Source organism: Meles meles, chromosome 4 (genome assembly GCF_922984935.1).
Source record: "Meles meles chromosome 4, mMelMel3.1 paternal haplotype, whole genome shotgun sequence".
NCBI lineage: Eukaryota > Metazoa > Chordata > Mammalia > Carnivora > Mustelidae > Meles > Meles meles.
Window position 1 is genome coordinate 2,315,824 of NC_060069.1, and position 25,328 is coordinate 2,341,151.

The window sequence follows — 25,328 nt, forward strand, 5'->3', positions numbered from 1 at the left end:
GTTCAGTGTGGGACCAGGGGTTCTGTGGGAACCCAGCCAGCCAAAAAAGAGCTGCTCTGGAGCCCTGCAGGTGGAAGAGGTCACTGGGACACCCACGCTGGCCACGTTGGACTTTCTGAGTGTATGTTGCTCATAGTCCTGTTGAACTTTGCCAAGGAAAGGAAAGTTTTTTTGGGTTGTGCTTATAACCTTTGATCCTGTTATCTCAAAGCTGTAAACCTGGTCTACTACACTATAAAAGTAGCTCATATCAACAGGTTCTCCCTGCAGTCTGCTCCTTGACATTCAGCACTCACTCACATTGAACCAGAGGCTATCACCATGACAAGGGACCAGAATGGAACCTGGGAGATGGAGAGTAATGACAATTTTGAAGGATACATGAAGGCCCTAGGTAAGGGAGAGACCAGTGTTGGGGGAGGAGGGGAACTTTGGGAGAACTATGGTCCAGCCATCTGGACAGTGCCACCATGGAGATCAACAGATCTGTGTGCAAACCTCGCTCCTTATTTGCTAGCTATGTAGTAATAGGTAAGTCATACAAATTCTCTGAATTTACATCTGTAAGTGGGGAATAATAGAAATGAGATGATGTCTGAAATGTCCTTAGCATAATACCTGGCACAGAGAAAAGACATGTGAATGGAGGGTACACACACACACACACACACACACACACACGCATGCACACATGGAGTAAAACCAAACTTGACAGGATAACGCAGTAGCTCTTTTGCTTTTGACCACCGTCTCTTAGATCACCAGTTGGACCAGATATTATCCATGAATGGCCTCTGCCTTGCTCTTGCATCAGGCTTGTGGTGGAGAAGCAGACAAAGAGTGTCTAAAAAAATTTCTCAGCTAGAGAATATCAGACCCACGGAAGACTAGGAGTGGCTTTTGTCAACAGATCAAACAACTCACTGCTTTACCTGCCTTTTGAACTGGACTTCAGGCCAAGGGCTTGATCAGTCTGTGTCCTGAGTTGACTCTCTTGTGGGATCTATCATGGGGCTAACAGAAATCACATAAAACCTGTAGGAGGCGCTGATGTGTGGAGCAGCTGCCATGGGCCAGGCACTGGGCAGGGAGCTTTGGCTTCCTGTGCTTATTTCGTCTTGTAGCAACCTCCTCATCATGTTTCCTCCTTTAGAGCCCTCCACATAAGGAGCTCCTGGTTGGAATCTCCCCACTGTTGGGGCTGCCTGTGGGGTGAGAGGCTTAATAATTTGGATAAGATGATGGGAAGTCTCACCAAGAATAGGAATTGTGGAATTTCCTGTGCAATTAACTTCTAGCTTGATGAACATTTCTACCGTGTTCAGTGAACGAGAAGAGCTGGGACGTATTACACAACTTATAGAGATTGGAACTTTCTTCATGTACTCCAGGCATGTTTCCAACACAGAATTGCTTTCTTTCTTTTTCCTGCTGGCTATCTGAATTTTACCACAAATCCTTGGGGGATGAGAGGGAAGGCACAAATCCTCTTACCAGAGCCCCAGTCCTTCTGTGCTGAGTTTAGTACCCTGAGTGGATGATAGAATGGAAAACTGATTCTATAAATGGGCAGATGGTCTGGATCTTAGCTCAGAAATATAATTCTGAGCAAGATCGTGCAGATAAGGAAACCAAATCAGAAGGGCCAGCCCAGTTAAGGCTTGCTCTCTAACCTTGATCAACTTTTTAACCTTCCAGAACCAGTTTCTTCATCTGCCAGATAGTAATTTTCTGGCCTGGTTCTCCTCACAGCATGCTTGTTGTGTCCAAAGAGAGAGGAGGCAGAAGCTGAATGGCCTTTTATGACCCAGCCTCAGAAATCATACAGCATTCTGTATTCTATTGGGTTGAAGGAGTCATGAGCCCACTTACATTCGAGGGAATGATACAGAGACCCCTATCTTTCAGTAAGAAAAATGTCCAAGTCACATGGTATGAAGAGCAGGTAGGATGAGAACTATTGCTGCAACTATTTAAGTAAATGCAATCCATCACTCATGGGACAGTGGGTGATTCCATCCCTTGGGTCCATAACAGTAGAGCAACAGGAACCAGATGTATGCGTGATGTGGTGGAGGGAGCTACTGTACGCAGGTCATTGAAGGCTTCCTAAGTGCTGGGTGGGGTTTTGAAGTGGAGTCAGGTATGACTGTGCAGGCATGTGTGAAGGCCATAGTGTTGGGCAGAAGAACATAGTGCTGGGCAGAGAGAATAGAACAAGTTGTATTGCCAAAGGTGAAGTGTAAGGAGGAGATGAAGGAGCATCAGAAATGTGACAGATCAGATCTTGAAGGTGGCTTGCCACCATGTATGGACTTCATCCTACGAGGGGAGGAAGTGTCTGCAGAGGAGAGAGAAGTCACCAATGCTCACTCTGACAGCCAGGGGTGAATAGATCTGCAGGGACTCTCAGAGTAGTAAAGAGGTTGTTGTGATGGCCCTGGGAAGATGGTGAGAACAGTGCCAAGAAAGAGGGCAAGGTGAAGTCTGGAGTGGGAAATAGACTAGATTTGGTGACTGGGCAGGGACCAGGCAGGGAAGGAGCCTAGAGAATGAAACACCATCATGTAACTTTAATCAGTGAAGATGTGGACATATAATGGAATGTGTGTGTCCTAAAACTGCTCAATTAATGTTCAGCTCAGACATCTAGGAATTCTTTGGTTCACAAATTGTAACTATTAGAAAAAATCCAGTTCTTCTCTTGGAAAAGAAGGTGGGGGGGCCATCTTCTATGAAGAACATCTTTTCATTTAAATTAACATACACAGATTTAAAAGAGCAGAGGCCACTGCAAAAAGTCCTAGTGTGTCTAGGCTAGACCTATTTCCTAGAAAGGATGCAGGCTTAGAGGTTGAAGTCAGGCAGCTCCCCCCCCCCCGAATGGTTTCTGCCAGGAAAGGATTCCTGAATACTCACAATGCTCCAAATCCTGTCCTGACTGTTTAGGAGCCATGGTCCAGCTTCCGAGGGGGGCACATGCCATGATAGGCATTATCAAGCCACTGTAAGCATCTTATCAGAACTTTATATACATTATTTCATTTAATTTATTCAGATTCAACAATTGCATTGAGCACCTGTGACATGCCAAGAACTGTTCTAGGCACTGGCAACATGGTGGTCAATGACATGGCAAGTTTCTTGTCTCCTAAAGTGCATACGCTAGCAGCAGAGAGAGAAAGTAAATAGTTTAAGGTAGTGGTAAGAGCTTTTTTTTTTTTTTAATTTATTTGACAGACAGAGATCACAAGTAGGCAGAGAGACAGGCAGAGAGAGAGAGGAAGCAGGCTCCCCACTGAGCAGAGAGCCCGATGCGGGGCTCGATTCCAGGACCCTGGGATCATGATCTGAGCTGAAGGCAGAGGCTTAACCCACTGAGCCACCCAGGTGCCCCGGTTGTGGTAAGAGCTTTAAAGAAAGTAAAAAGGACTTGAAGAGCTCTGGGTGGTCAGGGGAGGCTGTCTGAGGAGGTGACAAGTGAACCAAGGCTTGACTGTTGAGAAGTCCTGTCACAGGTACAGGAGTCAGCAAATGCAAAAGTTTTGGGTGTGTTCAAGAAACACAAAGGCTGGTGTGTTGGGAAGTGGTAAACAAGGGGAAGGTGAGCCCTTATGATGGAAGACAATCTATCTTATTTATATTCTTTAAGGATCACTATGGCTATAATGTAGAGAATGAATCATTGGAAGGCAAGACTAGAAGCAGGGAGGCCCATTCTAGGAGGCAGCTGTGTTGTTCAGGCAAGAAGTGATGGTGGCTTGGGCTAGCAGTGCCCAGGGGCCTGGAGAAGAGAGGACAGGTTCAACATATATTTTGGAGATAAAGCCAGCAGGGTTTGCGGAAGAATATGAAACCAGAGGGTATGGAAGAAATGAAGGTGGCCCAGGCTTAGGGCTGAACAACTGGGAAGATGGTGATCCCATAGGCTGAAATAGAGAAGACATGGGGAGGAGTGAGTTTGGAGAGGGTTGCTGAGTGGGGCAAAATGCACTAAGACTTCTGTTTTGCATATTTAGATTTCAGATGCCTGTTACACATCCAGGTAAAGTATTAAAATTGGCATGTTGATACAAATCTATAGCTCAGGTGATAGTCAGGGATTAAGATGGAAGGAATGTTTTCCATTTCACAGGATGAGGAATCTGAGCCCAGAGAAGTGAAAGGACCTCCCCAGGGTCACCTGTGGCTGGACAATGATGTTACTCAGACAGGAAACCAGTCTGCCTGCTTCTACCACCCCAGTTCTTTCCACAGCACTGTTCTAGGTGCAGGTACTAAGCATGGGGGTAGGGGAGAAGAAATTCGTTCTGAGCAAGGTTTGTTGGGATGATAGATAGTCAGCACCCTTAGAAACATTGCAAGAGTCACTCAGAGTCCCTGGGTGGAAATTAATTACCAAATGAAGGAGAGGGAGAGAGAGAGAAAGAAAAAATGCCCGATGACCTAAAGAGTTAGTTTCACAAAATTTGGATTTCTGCTACTGCTTAGAGGTCAAAGAAGTTATATACATTGCCATAGTCTTTACTTGAACCACATGGTATCTGGTTGGACTTTTATTAATTTTTTAAAAAAGATTTTGTTTATTTGTCAGAGACAGAGAGAGAGAGCACAAGCAAGGGGAGTGACAGGCAGAGGGAGAAGCAGGATCCCTGCTGAGCAGGGAGCCTGATGCGGGACTTAATCCCAGGATCCTAGGATCATGAGCTGAGCCAAAGGCAGATGCTTAATGGACTGAGCCACCCAGGATTCCCTGGTTGGACTTCAAAATTTTTAAAGTGCTGGGAATGCCGTAGAAAAAAGACCTCAATGAAGATCAGTTCAGCCCTTTCCTAGCTTCTTCTGAAAGAGAGAGAAAGCCCCTTCTCTCCTCCCTTGTATTGGCCGCACCTCCCCCTGCCTCCATCCCAGTAGTGAGTACTAGAGTATGAGTGGGGTGGGGGGTGGAATCATGCAGAGGGAGCAGGGAGGCACCCTAGGGTCTCCAGCCTGCCTCCACTGTCTAGGAAAGGTTTTAAACATATTTGGAGATGCCCATGAGAGACTAGAGGAGGCAGGCAGGGGCCAGTCCAATTTCTCTCTAAATGTGTTATCCAGAGGAAAAGACATGGAAAAAATTGCTCTTGCGCTCTGCTTCTCACAGTTGTCTAAGAGTGCTGATGAGCTGAGAATTAAGGTGTCCAGGTTTGAAGCCCATCAAAGCCACGCTTGAAATGGGTCTCAGATTTCACATGATGAATATGTGTGCATCTCTCTCTTTAATTTACAAAGAGTGCCTGCCCTTTTAGCCTGCCACTTTAGCTTTTTCACAAGCATATTACAAAGCATTGTAATGGTAAGTAGTATACTCATATTTCAACTTTATGACTTACATTGTTCAAAATGCAGTTACGGAAAGTGTGCTTTAATAAAGTCACTTCGGTGTTGTTGTTTTCTTCTGCAAAGCTACGCGCCACATATATTATTCAGAAATAGCTTGCCTTTGGACCTTTTCCTCTGAGATAGAAATTCGTTTTACCTGGCTATAAATCAGGCTCGAAGATACCTTTAATCCAGAAAAGCAGATAAAACATACTCAATAACCCTGGTGTTAAAATACCATATCAGGAAAATAATTTTCTCTGCAAAGTACAAAGAGGAAGTGTTTTTGTAATCTCTGTGTGTGTGTGTGTGTGTGTGTGTGTGTGTATTCTACTGCTGCAGTTAAACATTTCCTTTTGATTAGAAATATCACGAATCCACCAACAGAACACTTGGCTCCCTTCCCTGGAGTGGAGCTGGGGTGACATGATTAACTAGCCTGTGCAAATGCTAAAGGGTGGCCAAAACGCTGAGCCATTTTTCAATCCAGAGAAGCAGCAATACTTGATTCCATTTGCATAGAGCCTCTAATAAGATTCCCCCGGCACTGGTCAGAAATATTGACAGGGGCTGGTGTGACCAGGACAAACCAGTACTCTCAGCAACAGGTATTTTTAGCTGTGATCTACCTTTCTAGGCAATGAGGGACAAGCGATCATTTTTGTTAGGGGAGCCTTAATTGTGAGTGATAACAGAATTTATTTGTGGGCAATCTGTCAGGAACTCTGTCCCAGCTGGGTAACTCTGAACCCACCACTTAAATTCTCTGAGCCTTGACTTCCACATCCTCTTTGAGGAATGCTGCCATCCTAAATTTTTCTGTAATCCCCAGTTCTCCCTTCGTTGTTTTGCCTGGAGCACTCCCCTTCGTTTCACCTGGTTAATACTGGCCTGTGGTTTTCTTTCTCATCTCCTAACTACAGTTCTGGCACCATGGTTTAAAACAGCATGGACCTCATGAGTGGGAGATAAAGCTGTTTCTACCCACTAGCCAAATTTGCAGTGAGGAAGCTGATCCATGCAGAGAAATGTTTGGCCAGGCTGGATGAAATGCCAGGGCTCCGCTAGTGAGGGAGTAGATCAGCCACCATCCTGACTGTTCCTTTGGAGTCCAGAGCCCTTACAGATGCATAAATATGAACCAAACATTTTACTCTGGACTTAAAGCCAATCTGGCCACTGTTTCACCTAAACAGAAAAGGCCAAGGGTGGTGCCCAATGTGCTCAGAATACCCACAAGCTCATTGGTACTTTGTAAAGCATTATACCATCATTTTAACTGAATCCTTCAATAACTAACATTGTAAAATGAGCATTCTTGCCCCATTTTTAAAAAAATATATTTTATTTATTTATTTGAGATGGAGAGACACAACAAGAGAGGGAACACAAGCAGGGGGAGTGAGAGAGGGAGAAGCAGGCTTCCCCCAAGCAGGGAGCCTGGTATGGGGCTCGATCCCAGGACCCTGGGATCATGACCTGAGTCAAAGGTAGATGCTTAACAACTGAGCCACCCAGGTGCTCCATTCTTTCCTCATTTTACTGTGAGAAAGCTTAGAAGGTTCAGAAATGGAAAGTGACTTCCCTGAGGTCACATAGCTGGGAAATCTGGGGCAGAATTTATACCTGGACGTTACCCTCCCTCTTCTATACCAGTGGTTCTAAACTTTAGCATGTACAGAATCACTTGCAAGCCTTGTTGAAAGAACCAGGGTCCAACTCCCACGTCTAGGGTAAACCCCAGAATTTACACTTTTTTTGTTTTGTTTTCGTTGTTTTATTTTACTTGCCCTCCTAGTGCCCATCACCCAGTTACCCCAGCCCCCCATCCACTTCCCTTCCAGCAACCCTCAGTTTGCTTCCTATGACTAAGAGTCTCTTATGGTTTGTCTCCCTCTCTGATTTCATCTTATTTTATCTTTCCCATATTTATTTTTTAGGGTAGTTCTATTTTTAACTTTCTCTTATGTTCAATTAGCCAACATATAGTACATCATTAGTTTTTGATGTAGTGTTCAACAATTCATTAGTTGTGTATAACACTCAGTGCTCATCACCACCCATGTCCTCCTTATATCCATCACCCAGTTACTCCAACTCCCCAACTCCCTCCCTTCTGTAATCCTCAGTTTGTTTCCCAGAGTCCAGAGTGTTTCATGGTTTTTGTCTCCTTCTCTCATTTCTTCTCATTCAGTTTTCCCTCCCTTCCCCTGAGGTCCTCTGCATTATTCCTTATATTCCACATGTGACTGAAAGCATATGATAATTGTCTTTCTCTGCTTGACTTATTTCAGTTAGCATAATCCTCTCCAGTTCCATCCATGTCAATGCAAATGGCAGGTATTCATCCTTTCTGATGGCTCAGTAATATGCCTACAATATAAAATACTGTATGTATGAACCACATCTTTATTCATTTCCCAACCTATGTTTTTAAGTCACTTCTTAACTTTTATTCTCTTTTTCACATATTTGTTTTAGAGATTTATTCCCCATACTATCCCATTTTTCACTCTATTCATTTTTATTGTGATATATGTAAGTTCTGATTTCTTTGCAGTTTTGAGATATAGTGTCTTCTAACACACAGACCAAAAATCAAGCAGGAACAGGCAGATCACCTGGCTTTGTCCACTCTGAGAGATTATAATCTGTCCCCATCCCCCCTCTTTTTTTTCTCTCTTTTCTTTCTTTTTTATTGTTTTGGATCATCTTGGCTTTGATAGCATATCTGTCATGGCTTTTGACCACTTCGGATTTTTTTGTAGGTACATTTTGCTTGGGCCGTGATTGATATTTTGGACTCTGTACATTCCCTCAACCATCCCTCAACATAATGACTGGAAGGAACTCCCAACAAAGGAAAGAACCAGAGACAATGTCCTCTACCAAAGAACTAATGGACGTGGATATAAGCAAGATGTGAGAGAGAGACTTCAGGGTAGCAATTGTGAAGTCAATAGGTAGGCCTGAAAAAAGCATTAGCGACAATATAGAATATCTAAGGGCAGAAATGAGATCTAATCAAGCTGAACTTAAAAATGTTATGGATGAGATGCAGTATAAACTAGGTGCTCTAACAGCCAGAGTAAATGAGGCAGAAGAACAAATTAGTGATCTAGAAGATAAGCTGATGGAAAGAAAGAAAGCTGAGGAGGATAGGGATAGGCAGCTAGAAGCCCATGAGAACAGACTTAGAGAGATCAATGACACCATCAAATGTTCCAGTGTTAGAATTATTGGAATTCCTGAGGGGGTGGAGAGAGAGAGAGGACTAGAAGGTATATTTGAGTAAATCATAGCTAAGAACTTCCCTAGTCTGGGAAAGCAAATAGCATTTGTATCCAAGAGGCAGAGAAGACCCCTCCCAAAATTAAAAAAAATAGAACAATACCCCAACCTATACTAGTGAAACTTGCAAATCTTAGAGCCAAGGAAGCTACCCTCAGAGCAGCTGAGAGAAGAGATTTCTTACTTATAGAGGGAGGAACATCAGAATAACATCACACCTATCCACAGAGACCTAGCAAGCCAAAAAGGACTGGCGAGACATTCAGGGTACTAAATGAGAAGAACAGGCAGCCAAGAATACAGAATTTACATTTCTAAGAGGTTCCCAAGTGCTGTAATGCTGCTGGCCCAGAGACCTCACTGTGAGAACCACTGTCCTAAACTATGGTGATTATTAAACAATCTGGAAGTGTTTCTTGAACACTTACTCTGTGCCCAACCCTGGGGACAAAGAGCAAGAAGACAGAATTGTTCTATCTCATAGAGGTAAGAAATTTGAGGAAAGAAAAATCACCCCCATGAAAAATCAGAGGAGACTATCGGGCTGTTTCTCCTGGGGGTGGGGGTTAAAGCTGTGTGGTCTGAAAAGCAGGTGAGGAAGGAGGCAGGGAAAGAGTAGAACTGGCCAAGGGCAGGACTGGGACTTGGTCTTGTGAAATTTGCAGAGCTGGGAGGAGAGCTGCAGGGACTTAGGGGGCAAACACACAGGGCATATCTGGGAAAATGCAAAGGATGTGGAGCACAGCACCCTGTGAGATCAAAGGAGCTTCATAATGATGATTACAATGATGGCAGCGGCTACCATTTATGGGGCCATTACCCAAGCCACCAGACACTGGGCAGAATTCTTCACAAACACCATCACATTTAATCCTCAAAGCAACCTGATGTAGTTCATAATAGCTCCACTTATGGCCACTGCTTTCTCCTGTTTGTAGATCTGGACTCAAGGGTCCAGCCATGGGACTGAAGCTGGACACACAGGTGTCACCTGACTCAGTAGACTGTGTATCTGAGGCAGAAGGAGAGAAATAGGAGTTGGAGTGTGACATGTTAGCCCTCTGCCTGCCACAAGCATGTGTTTATACTGACTAAATATGGAAGACTCTGCAGTGACTTTTAGCAATCTTAAGGAAAGATTAATTTCTAAGACAGAAATACTTGACCACTTAGTCCTGTTTAGTCTTTTCCCTTCCAAACAGGCCAGAAGTTGCATTGAATGGAGAAAACCAAACAGGATATAGTTCCATAATTGCAGGGCCCAGGTGACTGAGAGAAAGCCAGAGGGTTTTGTCAGGCCTTTCTGTATCATATTCTACAGAACACCAGACCAGCTGGGTGGGATGTCCCATCACAGGGTGGACCTACAACCACATAAGACTGGGAAAGTCCATATCTTTCCTAGATTGAAGTTCCTCAGTGTAGAAACCAGCCTCTCTTGGTTTTACCTCCCCACTTTCCAAACAGTTGATCATGAGCCACATTTTTTGGACCACCTGATGACCTATGAAGCTGAGCACCATGGCAAATGCAGTGGGGTTACATATGAATGCTAGCCTAGAATGTTCAAAGCACAAAGGTCAGCAGAGAGAGCTTTTATCTAATTCCATGTCCTGTGGCCTCATTGCAGGCTCTGTGTCTTGGATGTCCACAGGTACAATTCCCTAAGCAGAACCTAAATGATTTATCAGAAAAAGGCCGGGAGTTGGAGTGTGACTGATCCAGCTCACACTTCACAGGGAACCCTGAGCCCAGAAAACAACATGTGGTGAAGATGGTACATTAGAGCGTAGGGAAACATATACTGTCCCAAAGAGGGAGGTGTCCTCCAGCTGGATCTAGAAGTCCCTCCAGCTCCAGGGGAATTGTAAAGAAGTATCACTTAGAAGTTACTGGTATTTGAGCAGCCACAGAAAGTGCAGACTCAGGTGGTCTGACCTTCTGACAAGATGGGCCAGCCCAGAGCTTGTGGAGCACTATGCTGGCCCTGGAGATAAACTATTCTGAGTTCAAATTCCACCTTTATCGCTTCCTCGCTATACAACTCAGGAATAGTGCCACAGCTTCTCTGAGACAGTTTCCTCATTAGTAAAATGGAGATAATATAATACTTACCTCATGGGTTTGTTGGGTGAACTTTCTCAAGGGTGGTTCCACCCTGGGGAATCATTGCTCTTTGGTTCCAAGGTGTGTCTTAATTACCACTCCAAATATTACCAAGGCTCCACACAGAGTAACCTCCAGGTCATCTGACCTAAAATTCAGTTCCTATGTTACCCATAAGATTAATTCTCTCTCTGAATTTTCTGGATCGCACCTTGACTCCCAAACTCAAAACTAATGTTTTCGCCTCCCAACCTGATCTCTCCACACATATCCACCCAATTATCAAACCTTGTGATTGCTTTTTCAGCTATGTATGCTTAGACAAGTCACTTAACCTCTCTTGGCCTCCATATCATCACTTATGGCTTGAGGAGTAGGTGTTTAAGTCATGGCTTTCAAATTTCTTAAACCATACAAATCTTTCCAAACAACCCCTCATGAAGAAATCCAAGATCTAAAACCATGCAGAGATTCTAGGTCTGGGGTAAGACCCAGACATTTGTAGTTTCTATATCTTCCCACAGAATCCTGATGGGCAGCCAGCTTTGGGACCCTTTGGTGAATTCTTAGACATGACAGGTTCTCAACCAATAGTCATGAATGATATTTCAGCAAGACACTAGCATTCATGCACTAGTTCATGACAACTTGAACTTGTTTTTCTTCTCAACTTAGGAAATGGGTATGTAATTTGTTTACTTTCTTGGCTGCCTGATGTTGAAATTATTCCCTTTTTGATAAAGACTGACTATACAATTTCAGGTCCAAACACCCATCCAGAGCACTTCCCTATGCAGATATAATAGTATTGAGGGTTCCCAGCTGTGGCCAAACTGCTGGTCCACACTGACGTCCAAACAGCCAGCTTCAGTCTCTTCTTGGTCCTTTAGGAGGAGAAGAGTGATAGTAATTAAAGAGATCCAGAAGATGAGTCAGAAAGTAATGGGAAGAGAAGATGAGAGAAGTGATGCTTGGCTACCATGGAAGGGTAGCAGAAAGGGTGGGGGTAGGCCAGTAGAGGTGTTAATTCTCCATATTGCCAGGAGCTTCCTAAACTGTTGGTGGTAACCACTGGTCTTCCTCATGGACACAATAATATCTATCCCCCACCAGAAAGCACACAGTGTGAAGTTTAATTACCCCTACCATAGAGATGGGCCCGAGATTCTCAGAGAAAGAACACTCAATTAATCTGAATTGTTCTTACTCTTGAGGTCATTATTATCTTTGGGTTATGATAGAACCAATGTCAGTATTTTTAAAAACTTCCAGGTGGAATTTCTGAAAAAAAAAGTTAAAGATTTAGATTGGCAACCAAAAATATCTGGAGAATTCACAGACATAAAGGGGATCCAATATGATTTTAGCTAGATACTAAGAGCTTAATGATGTTTATGGCAAGTTCCAGAATTATGCTCTGTTTTAAAATCTATTCCACAGGACAGTGAATTTCTGGCTTGGGTGACATTTTATACACAACCAGAAGTTAGCGAGAAGTTTGGCTCCATACCTAGCTTCATACCATAAAATTCAAAGCTTAATAAATGAAACACCCACTGAAGGGCACACTCCCTTTTGTTTACTAACAGTCTCTGAGAAATGAGTACATTTTCCTTTAAAATACTTCCTAATAACTTCCTCCCGATTTTAAAATGAAGATACAGTTAAAGACAAAAAATAGTTAAAGGCTCTCTAGTGAGCTTAATCTTCAAACATTCATTGCCATTAGTCTCAATCAAAAATATATGTGAATTTGGAGAACAGTGTGGAGATTCCTCAAGAAATTAAAAATAGAGCTTCCCTATGACCCTGCAATTGCACTGCTGGGTATTTACCCCAAAGATACAGATGTAGTGAAAAGAAGAGCCATCTGTACCCCAATGCTTATTGCAGCAATGGCCACGGTCGCCAAACTGTGGAAAGAACCAAGATGCCCTTCAATGGACGAATGGATAAGGAAGATGTGGTCCATATACATGATGGAGTATTATGCCTCCATCAGAAAGGATGAATACCCAACTTTTGTAGCAACATGGACGGGACTGGAAGACATTATGCTGAGCGAAATAAGTCAAGCAGAGAGAGACAAGTATCATATGGTCTCACTTATTTGTGGAGCATAACAAAGAACATGGAGGACATGGGGAGATGGAGAGGAGAAGGGAGTTGAGGGAAACTGGAAGGGGAGATGAACCATGAGAGACTATAGACTCTGAAAAACAACCAGAGGGTTTTGATGGGGCAGGGGATGGGAGGTTGAGGAACCATGTGGTGGGTAATAGGGAGGGCACGTACTGCATGGAGCACTGGGTGTGATGCCAAAACAATGAACACTGTTACGCTGAAAATAAATTTAAAAAATGGAAAAAAAGGTGAAATAATAAAAAATAAATAAATGTCAAAAAAGAATTAAAAATTAGAAAAAAATATATGTGAAAACAAATACTACTGATGTATCAATTGTCCATCTGTCATAGCAATACTGCTCAAAGTGTGATCAATGGCCAATAATATGAACATCACCTTGGAGTTTATTAGAAGTGCAAACTCATGTCTTGCCCCAAGACCTACAGAGTCAGAATCTATGGACCAAGGCCCAGCGATCTCTTTGCATGAATTCTCTTGGAAATTCTGATGCATGCTAAACTTTAAAAAAGAACTGCCTCATTGTTGGTCAACATTTTGCAGCATATATGTGTATCAAATCATTACATCATGCCACTTAAAGTGACGCAATGTCATTTGTTAATTGTATCTGAGTTAAGCTGAGGATAAAAAAACCTTCTATAGAATTTGGTGGGAAAAAATCAAGACAAAGAAAAGATCTAAATGGAGTAAATGTGGCAAAATCTGATAATGGTTGAACTGGGTAATGGTTGTGTGGAGTTCCTTGTACTCTCCTTTCTGCTTTGGTTTGTTTTAAACTTTTCCCAGTAATATAAATATGAACAATCATTCATATTTTCCTAAAAGCAACAAAGAAATCTCTCCACAAGTATTTATTAAGTGTGTGGAATATGCTTAAAGTTGTCCTGGGGGCCCATGACTGAGGCAGAACAACGCAGCTAAGTATACCCCCAATCTGCTTTAAAAAAAATTGAGGTGCGTATGTGTCCTTAGCGGTCATGGACATTAACAAAAGGCCCATTTTACCCATGATCTAGACGGTTATTTTAAAGTGGTCTTTTTTCTTTTAAACTATGAAATCTCTTATTCAGCATACTCTTAGGACGAAATCCAATATGTCAAATAGAATGGAACTTCTCTGGGGGAGGGTTTGTGTGTGTGAGTGTGTACGTGTGTGTGCATGTATGTTTGAATGCACATGCCGACTGAGAGCTGCAGCTCAGGGCGAGCCCTGCCTGCTACCTCCCTCTCCCATCAGGATTCCTGAGGAGGCACTGAGAGACCAGACCTTTCCAGACAATTGACTGAGATGCGCAAACTGGCTGCGTGTGAGACAACTCTTGTTTCCCATTTGAGCAAAGAAATGTGGGCTGCCCGTGGTCTGTGTCTCTGGTCCTGAATGTTTGGCCTTGTTAAAGAAATGAATGAGTCTGGCTGAGCACGTCATAACCTCCACGACCCCCTTTGCCGACAGATATTGATTTTGCCACCCGCAAGATCGCAGTACGTCTGACTCAGACAAAGATCATTGAACAAGACGGCGATAACTTCAAGACAAAAACCAACAGCACATTCCGCAACTATGAGCTGGACTTCACTGTTGGAGTGGAGTTTGAGGAGTGCACGAAGGGCCTGGACAACCGGACTGTTAAGGTGAGGACCTAGCCTGGCCATTTCAACTCATATACTCTGTCCAGAAGCTGGCCATCTGGCTTCACAATGAAAATATGACAGAAACAACCAGAGAGGGATCAGGAGAGGGGACCAGAGTGACTCGATGCTGGCAATAAACAAGCATTGGAAGCTCAGCAGGAAGAAACAAGCCAGTTTCTACACTAAGCTTATAAGCGAAGGAGAGACAGAAGACTGCCGACCTCTCCAGGATCTGGGGTAGGAGGCCAGCTCCTATACCAACGTGGGCTTGGTGGGCATGATGGTGATATCATAGTTGGAATATGATAGTGGATATCATTCCAGTGGACAGTTGGAATGATAGTGATATCGAGAGCTGGGTAGCACAGCTCTTCATCCCAGGGGCAGCCCCACTCTGCGCCAGCCAGAGCACGGGGCCCTCGTGTTAGTAGGCTGTTTTTTTCTTTTCAAGAGATGTTGAGAACTCACACTTTTTATACGAAATACTTCGATTTTGGTTGGTCCCAACTAATTTAACCTGTTGTTTGTTTTTAAGAAAAATGCAATGCTAATCAGAAAAAGTCAGTAGAGTAAAGAGGTCAAGGTTTTCCCAGGGCTAGTCATTTAGCGAAATCTCTAGCACATGGATGGCTTCTGTCCAAGCACCACCTTAACTCACATCATAATTGAGGAAATCCTCCATTCATCGAAAGCCCAGATTTCCAGCCACTTGAACTGCTCGGATATTATAGGGAGGACCCTGAAAGTAAGCAGACAGCTCTGAGTACACATGTGGGGAGTTATCTCAGGCCTAGGAACTGGACTCTGCAGGAGAAGCGACCCTCGCCCAGAGGAGCTGTTTGTAAGGCAGAATGACAGCAGCAGGGAGAAGTGGGGTTGGGGGCAAGGGGCAGGGGGGGCAAGGTAACAGCAGGTCCCCCTCGCCTTTTGTGTCACCACGTAGTATGACAACCCAGTGTCCAATCACTGCAGTGCCCACACTCACACTCAGTGTACCTATCTTTGGTTATCTAAATCCAATTATCCCTTGGTCAGTCCCCACAAACAGGAATGCGGAGAAAAGCAATCTCAATCATATTTAAGGATTCCCCCATCCTAATCTTTTTTTTTAAGACTTTATTTATTGGAGAGTGCGTGTGAAAGAAAGAGAGAGAGAGAACACCAGCATGAATGGGGGAGGGGCAGAGGGCGAGGGAGAAGCAGATTCCCTGCTGAGCAGGAGCCCAACACGGGGCTGAATCCCAGAACCCCCAGACCACGACCCGAGCCAAAGGCAGATGCTTAACTGACTGAGCCATCCAGGCACCACCCACCCCAATTTCAGTCTTAGCATCATGTAAGAATCTGGTAGATTGCACAGTCCAGGAAACCTGGGAGGACTTCTGGTTTGTCATTTAGCATGGTTGCCACTGACTGCGCACTGTCCAAGCCCATGCAGTTTATACAACTGTGTATAAACATATGCAAAGTCCGTGGGTAGCTTGCACACTCACAGCACCCACTCTCTCCATGCCAGTGCAACCACCAGGGTCTCTGTCCTGGCTCCCAAAATGAGGGAGGGCTGTGCTGCATATCCTATCTGCAGGTATCTGTGCCCTCAGCCCAGCAGTGGCCCAGCCCCTCCGAGGGCCATAAGGAAACTGAATCTGCTACCTTTCCCATTCCCTTTCACCATGAGCCCACTCACTCCAGACTCCCACTCTTCTCTGGTGCTTTCAGGAGCTAATCCAAAGTCAGAGGTCTCAACTCTCCCCCAAAGCAAGGGAGCTCTGGCTGCTCTCCTGGGGTGGGGAGAAAAGCTGTCATCATTCCTTGGTGATGACTGTAACACCAAGAGAGCAGGACACATTTTATTTCTCCATCAAGTTGTCCTGCAGCACCGATAATCCCAGCCGTCACGTCAAGGTTGAATTATATTTAGTGCTCCTTGCTAAAGGAAAGTGGGAAATGAAAAGCACTTTGGAAATGCTTCCATCAGAGCAATCTTGGCATAAGAGCTGAGGCTTCCAGGCTCTGGAACAGCCCCTTGTAGAATCCCCTCCCTGAAGGTTGATAGATCGACAAAGCTTCTCTGAACTGTGTGGCTGGAAGGCCAATCCCTCAGACACGAGAATGAATGGGAAATCTGTCTCTGGATTTTTGCATCACTCTGCTGTTCTAACCTCATCTGTTCACCATGATTCATTTTCCTTCTCCTTTCCATTCTGGATGCAGGCTGTGGAAAAGCAGGCCTGTTCTCTCCGACTTCTTTCATCACCTTTGATAGTAGAGAACTCTCTCTTCCTAAAATAAGTTACATCTTTTCAGTCCTGACCGTTAGAGGATTCTACCTCTCAACACCTACTCTCATGTCTCTTTGCCTTCTGTTCCATACCCCCGCCCCCACCGGAGCCCTGTCCCCTCCCCAGAGTCAGTTCGTAGTCCTGCAGAGAGAAAGAGAATCTCACTTCCCACTTCTTATCTCTGCCCGACCCACAACAAGAAGTCGGGGCTTATACACACACGCAAATGCACACAGACACACCCACAGACACACACAGGAGACTGGTGGGGCCTGAGAAGCCCCCAGGACAGAATCTGCCCATCTCCAGCAAAAGGGTGTTCCCATGAGAATCACAAGCCAGAGCAGATGTCCTCCCGACTCCCTACTTGTTGTAATCTGACTGGAACCGCTCAGCTGGAAAAGGACGGTAGGGAGCCCGTGAGTCTCTCTCTGATTAATGTCTGTGGCCGCATGTGGGTGGCACGGCGGAGGGCACAAGCTGTGTGTGTCCGTGTGCATGTGCACACACGAGCACATGTGAGTCTGCATGTGTGCGCATGCGCACCTCTGTGTGTGTGTGTGTGTGTGTGTGTGTGTGTGTGTGTGTGTGTGCGTGCGTGCGCTGCCGTAGTGCCCATGCTCTTACTCTCCCTGCTGCTACTTCTCAACGTCTCTGCCATCCTCACGGTCCCGCGAGAACCTCTCCATTCGGCCATTTGGAGGAGAGATGTGTGTGGGTGTGGGGTTGGGTTGTAGCAGAGGCACAGAAGGGCCCTAAAGTCCGCAGATCTGTGCCATCCCACAGCAGGGGTGGTGACACCATGTTAACCACGGAGTCAACCTTTGGAAGGACCCAGGGATCCCCCCTTCCTCCTTCTTGCGGGTATTATATATTCTTCACTCACCCTGGTTTGTTTCTAAGAGGACTTAAAGCCCTTTACAAAAAGTGCGCGAGCTACCCAGAGTAAAAGTAAAAGGAAGTAACAGATCTTCACGTGCTGGAATAGCACGCAGGCGTAGAAAGGAATGGAACACTGGGACACACCTGCGTGACCTTGGGAAATGGAGCAGTCAGACACAAAGGCCACATATTGTAACTTACACGACACACCCAGAATAGGCAAATCCCTAGGGGCCCCTGGGTGGCTCAGTCAGTTAAGTGTCTGCCTTCGGCTCAGGTCACGATCCCAGGGTGCTGGGATCGAGACCTGAGTTTTCACTCTCCTCCCAGCTGCTGCTCCCCCAGCTTGTGCTCTCTCTCGCTATCTCTGTTGCTATCTCTGTTGCTATCTCTCTCTCTCTCTCAAATAAATTAAAAAATCTTAAAAAAAATACTAGGCAAATCCCTGGAGACAGAAAGTGGTTCCCAGAGGCAGAGAGAATGGGGAGTAGACTGCTGATCGGTACAGGGTTTCTTTGAGGGGCAATGAAAATGTTCTGGATTTAGACAGTGGTGAGTTCTACAACTTGGTGAATATACTAAAAATCACTGAATTGTACTGTAGGACGGTAAATTTTATCGTATGTGAATTATATCTCGATTAAAAACAATAAGTAATTGGGGCGGACAATCAGGGCAGGGGAAAGCAGGCACGACGATGGCAGTTAAAACGAGTAATGCCACTGTGGTGTCCATGAGAGCCCAGGGGCTGCAGCCTTCTCCAGGAGGCCCCCACCTGGAATTGCTGGAGGGGATGGGTGCTGCCAAAAATCACTCTTGGGCAAGGACAGGTGTGCTGGGAAGGTTTAAGCATGTTCATGGTGCCCTTCAATGTGTTTAATTTAAAGAAATATTATTTTCCTTTAAAAAAAAAACTCTCAGAGGACTGATTCAAATTTACAGAAAAGTTGCATGAAAATAGCAAAGAACACCTATATACTCTTTGCCGAGAGCTACCTACTGTCAACATTTTGCCCCATTTGTACATGCTCTCTTGCTATTATATACATATTTTTTCCCTGAACAATCTGATGTGTTATCTCTAAGTAATTCAGTGTTTCCTATGAATTAGGATATTCTCTCATGTAATCACAGTGTAGCGATCCACTTCTGTGACTTTAACATTGAGATAGTACCATATCTATTTCCCATACAAGGCTATTTTTAACTGTTAACTTTGGATACGGAGAGAGGGAAATGGCAGTGTGGGCCCAGATTCCTTCTTTAATTCTGTTCAGTGTGTCTTCTTTATCCTCTGACTCAGAAGCAATGGTTTTCCTCGCTTATCTCCATCCCCTCAATCTCAAGATCTTTCAAGTCAATTGAGCCTTTTTCAAAACCTCCTCTGACACAAGGATGAAGGACACCATCTGAAATTGAATTGTGGAATTTTAGTTCATTTAACCATTCTCTCTTCTTACTGTCTGTTTTATGTAGGAGTAAGGTTATAATATTGTATGTATTACCATCATTCACTGGTAACCAATTTACTCAGGGTCAGAATAACTTTTAATCTTGCTGCCCAGTAAGATTTATTAAAAGAAAATATTAGGACAGGTCCTTGTGCACCAACATTTTTCTTTTTTGTTCCTTCTACAAATTTGCCAACCCCCTACTACATGAGAGACCTGGGTCAGGAGCTATGGGTAAAGTAATGAATTAGAGCCCTTTCTGCCATGAACGATCTCGCAGTCTCATGAGGAAGCAGACAAGTAGATGGACAGTTCCCATCCAGTGTCCATATTGATGGTCATGTGTGCATTCCAGGGGGACCATAGAAATCAAGGCAAGGAGGCAGGCTGGCTGAGTCGTTGTCAAGAATCATCACCAATGAAGAATACATAGGCTCATTTATTCTCCCATGTGGATTTGCTTCAAGATTCCATTTCGACAAAATAACTCAGTCACAGAGTAATTCAACATTGCTCACCAAGCCCCTTCTCTGTTTAGTCTGGGGTTGCAGAAATAAATAGCCAACATGGTCCCTTCTTTCATGGAGCTTATTGTCTATTGGGAGAGATAGACACTAGTTCAGTCAATATGTACCAGGATGTATAAGGCAATGTGGACTGGGGGAGGGAGGGTTAGAAGACACAGTCTTTGCCCAAATAAGACGTCATCCTTTCTCATACTTTTGGGAGGGAACTGAGTCCCAAGACCAATGATGGGCAATGACAAATGAATATTCCTTTCTCATCTATTTGGGAGGGAATTATGGAATATTCCAAATAACATCTTCCCCCCAGAGGAGCAAGGAAAGCAACCTGTGAATTAAGCTTCCTCAAGATATTCAAAGATGGGAGGCTTCAGATGGCTCCAAAGAAGGAGGAGACCTATTTTCTTTAGCAAACATGTAAAATTTTATTGTTAAGCTAATTTAGGGAATATTAGTACATGCAGATGGTTTAAGAAGATTAAAAACTGAAATTTCCTTCCCAAACTGGCTCCCCGCCTCTCAGTTCTTTCTGCAAGGAAGATCACCATTAAGGACTCTTTTAGTTCCTTGCAAGAGAACATGTGCATACATAGGCATGCATACATATTCCCCCCACCTTGTCTTATGCACATGGCCACGCTCCTAGCTTTTTTAACTTCATTATACACTATGGAGACTGGTCTCCTCCATAGGTATAGAACCGCCTTCTTCTTTCAAGGGCTGCATAGCATGGTTGAACCACACAGACTTAAACCAGCCACCCACTGATGGAATTTATGAGGCTTCTAGTCCTCGTAACAAACGACACTGTGATGTGTTGAGGAGTAAAATGAGGAGGGATAAAATTGCACATAAAATATATCTTATGGTCAAGGTCAAATATTATTTTAGAAGGAGGTATATTTAACAATCTGTAGACAACAAATTTGTCCCAAAATATAGATCCAAATGTGCAAGGAGAGTGTATAAAGAAGCACTGGTCAGTTCGTCACCAGCGAGGTTTACAAGATAGAGAGGAAAGCAAACATTTGGTCCTTAGCATAATATTGTTCACAAAGGCACAGCACAGTTTGCACATACTTGGAAGAAAACCAGCTGGCATCAGGGTCATCCCTGAGAAAGGACAAGACTGACAAAAAGCCACTGTCTGGATAGGAGTGACGTCATCCTTCAGAAGGCACATGTGGAGTCCTCATCTGGGCTCAGAGGTGGGTGGCCCTGGAGAACCACCTAGGGGTAGTACAAATGGTCCAGAGGCCGGTGCTAGGAGTAATAAAAGGAGAAAGAGAAGCCAGAGGAGTTGGGGGGTATAATCTGTAAGTATGATCTGTGCACAGGAGTTTGAGCCTCTTGGGGTTCTTTAACTTGCTGGTCAGCTCAGCCTGGCCGTCCAGCATGAACTCTCCCTCTCTGCTGCCCCCCGCCCCCGCCTGTGCTACTAGCCAGTCTGCATTCTGCCCACAGGAAGTCCAGGACTGGGGGAAGGGCCACGCTTCTGCTTCTGGATAATGAGGAGGCCCTGGAACCATCTGTGTGGTCCCCTGCTAGTCAGGTGGCTTCTCTGCCTATATGATTGTCCCACAATAGGCAGTCCTCACCATGTGGTTCCTGTAGGGAAAATTCCCAGACACAGAATTTCTAGGTCAAAGAGATATAACAATGTTATATTTCAAGAGATAATATAAAATTGCCCCGCAAAAGGATTCATACCAATTTCTATACCCACCAGCCATTAATGGAGGTGCCTGCTTCTCCACACTTCCTCTAGCTCAGTGTGTTATCAGACTCTTTGATCTCTGACCCTATGATGAATTGTATCTCAAAACAACCTTAATTTGCATTCCTCCTATTATGAGTAAGGTTGAATATCTTTTCTTAGGTTTAAAAGCCATCTGCTGGGTTTTAGGTTGTTTTTTTTCCTCTCTCTTGTAAGCTGTTGGTTGTGTCCTTTTTAAAGTTTCCTGTTAAGTTAATGATCTTTCTCTTATTAGTTTACAGGAGCCCTTTATATATAAGAAAATCAGGTTTTTTTATTGCATTACAATTATTTTTCACAGTTTGTTCTTCATCTGTTGACTTTATGCTATTTTGCCCTTTGAGAAATTTTACATCATTTATAGTTAAATGCGTCATCTTTTCCCCCATTGATTTGGAAAGTTATCTTCACCATATGGTAAAATGGGAGAGTAGAATTCTTTTTTTTAAAGATTTATTTACTGATTTGAGAGCGAGAGGGCATGAGCGAGGGCAGGGGCAGAGGGAGAGGAAGAGAGAGGACCTCAAGCAGATTCCCTGCTCAGCAAGAAACCAGAAGCAGGGTTTAAGCCCATGACCCCCCGAGATCATGATCTGAATTGAAATTGAGAGCAGATGCCTAACTGACTGAGCCACCCAGGCACCCCTAGAATTCTTTAAAAGAGAACAGGAGCAGCTACAATGAGCCGGTTTGGGGGAATGGAGGGTATATGTGGAGAGTCTGGCAGATCTCTGCTTGGCAGAGGCTGAAGACTCCGCCCTGTGGACAAGCGGGAGCCCGGCAGTGGCCGTAGGAACTGCAGCTGCGGGCTCAGGTTTGCTCCGACCCCATCATGACCATCCATCTTATTTGCCTGGGAAACTGTCATTGCAGACGCTGGTCACCTGGGAAGGTGATGTCCTTGTGTGCGTGCAGAAGGGGGAGAAGGAGAACCGCGGCTGGAGGCAGTGGGTTGAGGGGGACAAGCTGCACCTGGTAAGTCTTAGGGTCTGCCCGGGTCCCTTCCCTGGTGCTTCCACAAACTGCAGGTTCACCTCCCCACGTGCTCTGACAAGAAAAATGGCCCTGCACTCCTCCCCTGAGCTCCAGCCAAACACGTGCGGTCATATTGTCAGAAAGCCATTCCCATCTGGCTCAGGGGACTCCAGGAAGAAATCTATATGGCTGTTTCTGTGAATGGCTGCAATTAAAATGAGGGTTCAAACTGCTGAGTTAGGAAGCCGAGGTCCAAGGAGAAATGCACACAACCTATGAAAGACCAGCTAAAGAGAAATGTGAAGCCCAGAATGAAGATGGCCCAGAGGAGGGTAGCTCCTGGCCTCCTCACCATTATGAGAGCCGGGAAGAAGAGGGGTGGGAGCGGGATGGATAGGGGCAGGTGGGCTTGGGAACCATCTTACAGACCACAGGCATTGACCTCTCATCAGCAGGTGCGTCCACCTAATCCTGAAATACTTTAAGTTAACTTGGTATTAGAACAGAGCAGTAGGAACAATAGCTGATCTCCTGAAATAAATTATATGTGTCTAGATAGCTACATTTTTCAGTCTTCAATCTTCAAGGCCATTTATGTGTCCAGCATTCAAACAGTGAGGAATCATTCACTCCTTCATGCATTAAGTCACTCATTTGTTAAATGGCTCTTCGTTCAGTCAGTCATGACTTCACCTCTGGAGTCAGGCAAGCACTTGGCCCCAGTGTCAGTATTCAGGTCACCATCGTGCCCTTCAGAGCCAGGCTGGCCTCACCTGAGATCTTTATTTCGGAGGCATTGTCAACTGGTGATAAATGGAAAGCATTCACCATGTTTTCCATTGACAGTTTTCCCTACCTGCTCAGGTTTGGATGATGGATTTTTTTAATTGTGGTACAATCCCCAGTGGTTCCTGTGGCTAAGACAATGGATTCATTGTCAGCTGCAATGATTTTGTGGCCATCCCCACACTCATATTTTTCTCTCCTCCCTCAAGGAGTCATGGTGTGTAGGTAAGGCCTGGGGGCTTCCTCCATCTGGATCAAAAGCTGCATCTTGTCTGCAGAGGCAGGCCCGGGGGGAGCCCTTTTGCAGCCCATACCCTATTGTCCTGTCCTTACCTGGGATGCCACCAATCAATATTCTAGTGACCAGAGGCCAGAAACCCAGAAAGCACAGAGTGACAACCCACCAGTCTATATATTCCTGGACTCTTGCCTTCCAAAGACTTCTCCCCCTAGATCCTTTCCTTCTTCACAGCTTCACTGCCTTTTACAAATTAGGAGATGGTGCTTTAATCACGGGAGTAGGAAAAATCCCGCCCAAGAGGGTAATTTCTCTGCATTTTTCATTTTTATAGTTGTTCAAGCTCAATTCAAGTGTCAAAAGCAAATTACTGCTACCTGCAGGGCATGCCAGCTGATGGGGTCTACGAGATGCACTTTGCCCAGAAGGTGGGCAAAGTGTGGGCAAAGAAGGACTAAGTGTCCTCTGTACTCCAGCTTCCCCACCCCCACCCCAACTCACAGACACCAAGAGTTGTGGGCGGGGGGGCACAGGTAGGCCTGGTCTGTGAGTCACTCACCCACTTTCTGACCTTGCAGGAGCTGACCTGCGGTGACCAGGTGTGCCATCAAGTGTTCAAGAAGAAGTAATGGCCACAGTGGGGCTGCTGAGTCTGGGCTCCACACTCCCCACCAAGCGTTCTCTACAGGCTTTGGGAAGCAGCCTTGGGGACCTTCCCACTCTTGACAGAGCCCATTAAGAGATCTGGAGGGGATTTAAATAAAATGAATGTGTAACTGTTGACAGACATATCCTTCCTTCTTTGAAACCTAGCATTAAATGAAAAAAAACAAAAATCACTCCCATACTTTGAAGCCCTTTATACCTATCTCCTTTTATTTCTAGAACTGTCAGTTTTATCTACAGGCAAAGTGGTGATGGCTTGCATGATGGTTTTCTGGGAAGATTTGTTGTTGTTGGGTTTTTTTGCTTATTTTTTGTTGGTTTTTTTTTTGTTTATTTTTTGTTAATTTGTTTGTTGGGGGGATTACTTTACCTGGAAGCATTGTCTGGCAAAGTTAGCATCCCCTTCTCATTCTTAAAGATTGCCCTTTGAAATTCATTCCTTTGAATAACACAGACATTTCTCCAAGAGTCTATTTTAAGACACATATGGCTTCTAGTTTGTGCTTTGCCCTCAGCAGCATGGGAAGAGTCACTTGTAAAGGTCTCTGCAGGTCTGCAGGGCCAGCTGCACTCGGTCCAGGACAGCACTCTCCCCTTCAGCCCTGGGCAGAGTGACACCCCTGCAGAGGACTCCCAAGCTCTGACAGGAAGCCTGAGTTCCAGTCTCGCTGCTCCACTTAGCTGGGTAGCCATGGGCACATCGTTTGGCCTCTCTATCCTTGTTTTTCTCTTCTGTAACATGGAAAATACAAAAATAGCATCTCCTCCACTGGGTTGCTGTGAGGGGTAAGCCAGTCAGTGCATACGGAATGCTTGGAGCTTGGCCTGACCCATGGCAGGAGCAAGGTCCCCGCTAGCTCTGGTCATTATGTAAAGTTACTCCCTCTACAGCCCAGGGGTCCAAATGGGCGGATGCTAACTAGTGATGGGTCAGTAACTCTGAGGCCTCCTGGTACTCCAGAACATTAGGTCTGTTACTCTGAGCAGAACTGTGTTTTCCTGCTGGATACACAAATGGAATAGTGCACCTGGGAGAGCAGAGTGGTCATTAGGGACATTTATGGTGGATCATTCATGGGGTTCTGGGAAGGCCCTGCAGGTCAAAGCCCTTTCCTTCCCCGCGTCTGTAGCAGGCCCTAGAATCCTACCATTAGGCGAGCAGTACCTTTGAAAAGCAGGTTCATTCCCAGAAAGGTAGCATGTGATGTTGGCCTACTCCAGTGTGACTTG

The 25,328-nt window shown here is 44.9% G+C and overlaps 1 protein-coding gene across 1 annotated transcript; it reads left to right on the forward strand.

Moving 5' to 3' along the window:
- The first annotated feature begins 254 nt into the window (after positions 1 to 254).
- On the forward strand, positions 255 to 24,213 carry RBP2 (retinol binding protein 2). The gene is made up of 4 exons (XM_046002667.1): positions 255 to 394; positions 14,360 to 14,538; positions 22,307 to 22,408; positions 24,011 to 24,213. Exons 1-4 carry the CDS (start codon positions 322 to 324, stop codon positions 24,059 to 24,061), a joined length of 405 nt encoding a protein of 134 aa, XP_045858623.1. The 5' UTR covers positions 255 to 321; the 3' UTR covers positions 24,062 to 24,213.
- Positions 24,214 to 25,328: the final 1,115 nt, after the last annotated feature.

Bases quoted from the DNA above. Each gene is read 5' to 3' on its own strand.
- RBP2 (XM_046002667.1), top strand. From the start codon at position 322: ATGACAAGGGACCAGAATGGAACCTGGGAGATGGAGAGTAATGACAAT. The intron at 395-14,359 runs GTAAGGGAGAGA...CTTTGCCGACAG, and splicing joins AGGATACATGAAGGCCCTAG to ATATTGATTTTGCCACCCGC. The intron at 22,409-24,010 runs GTAAGTCTTAGG...CTGACCTTGCAG, and splicing joins AGGGGGACAAGCTGCACCTG to GAGCTGACCTGCGGTGACCA.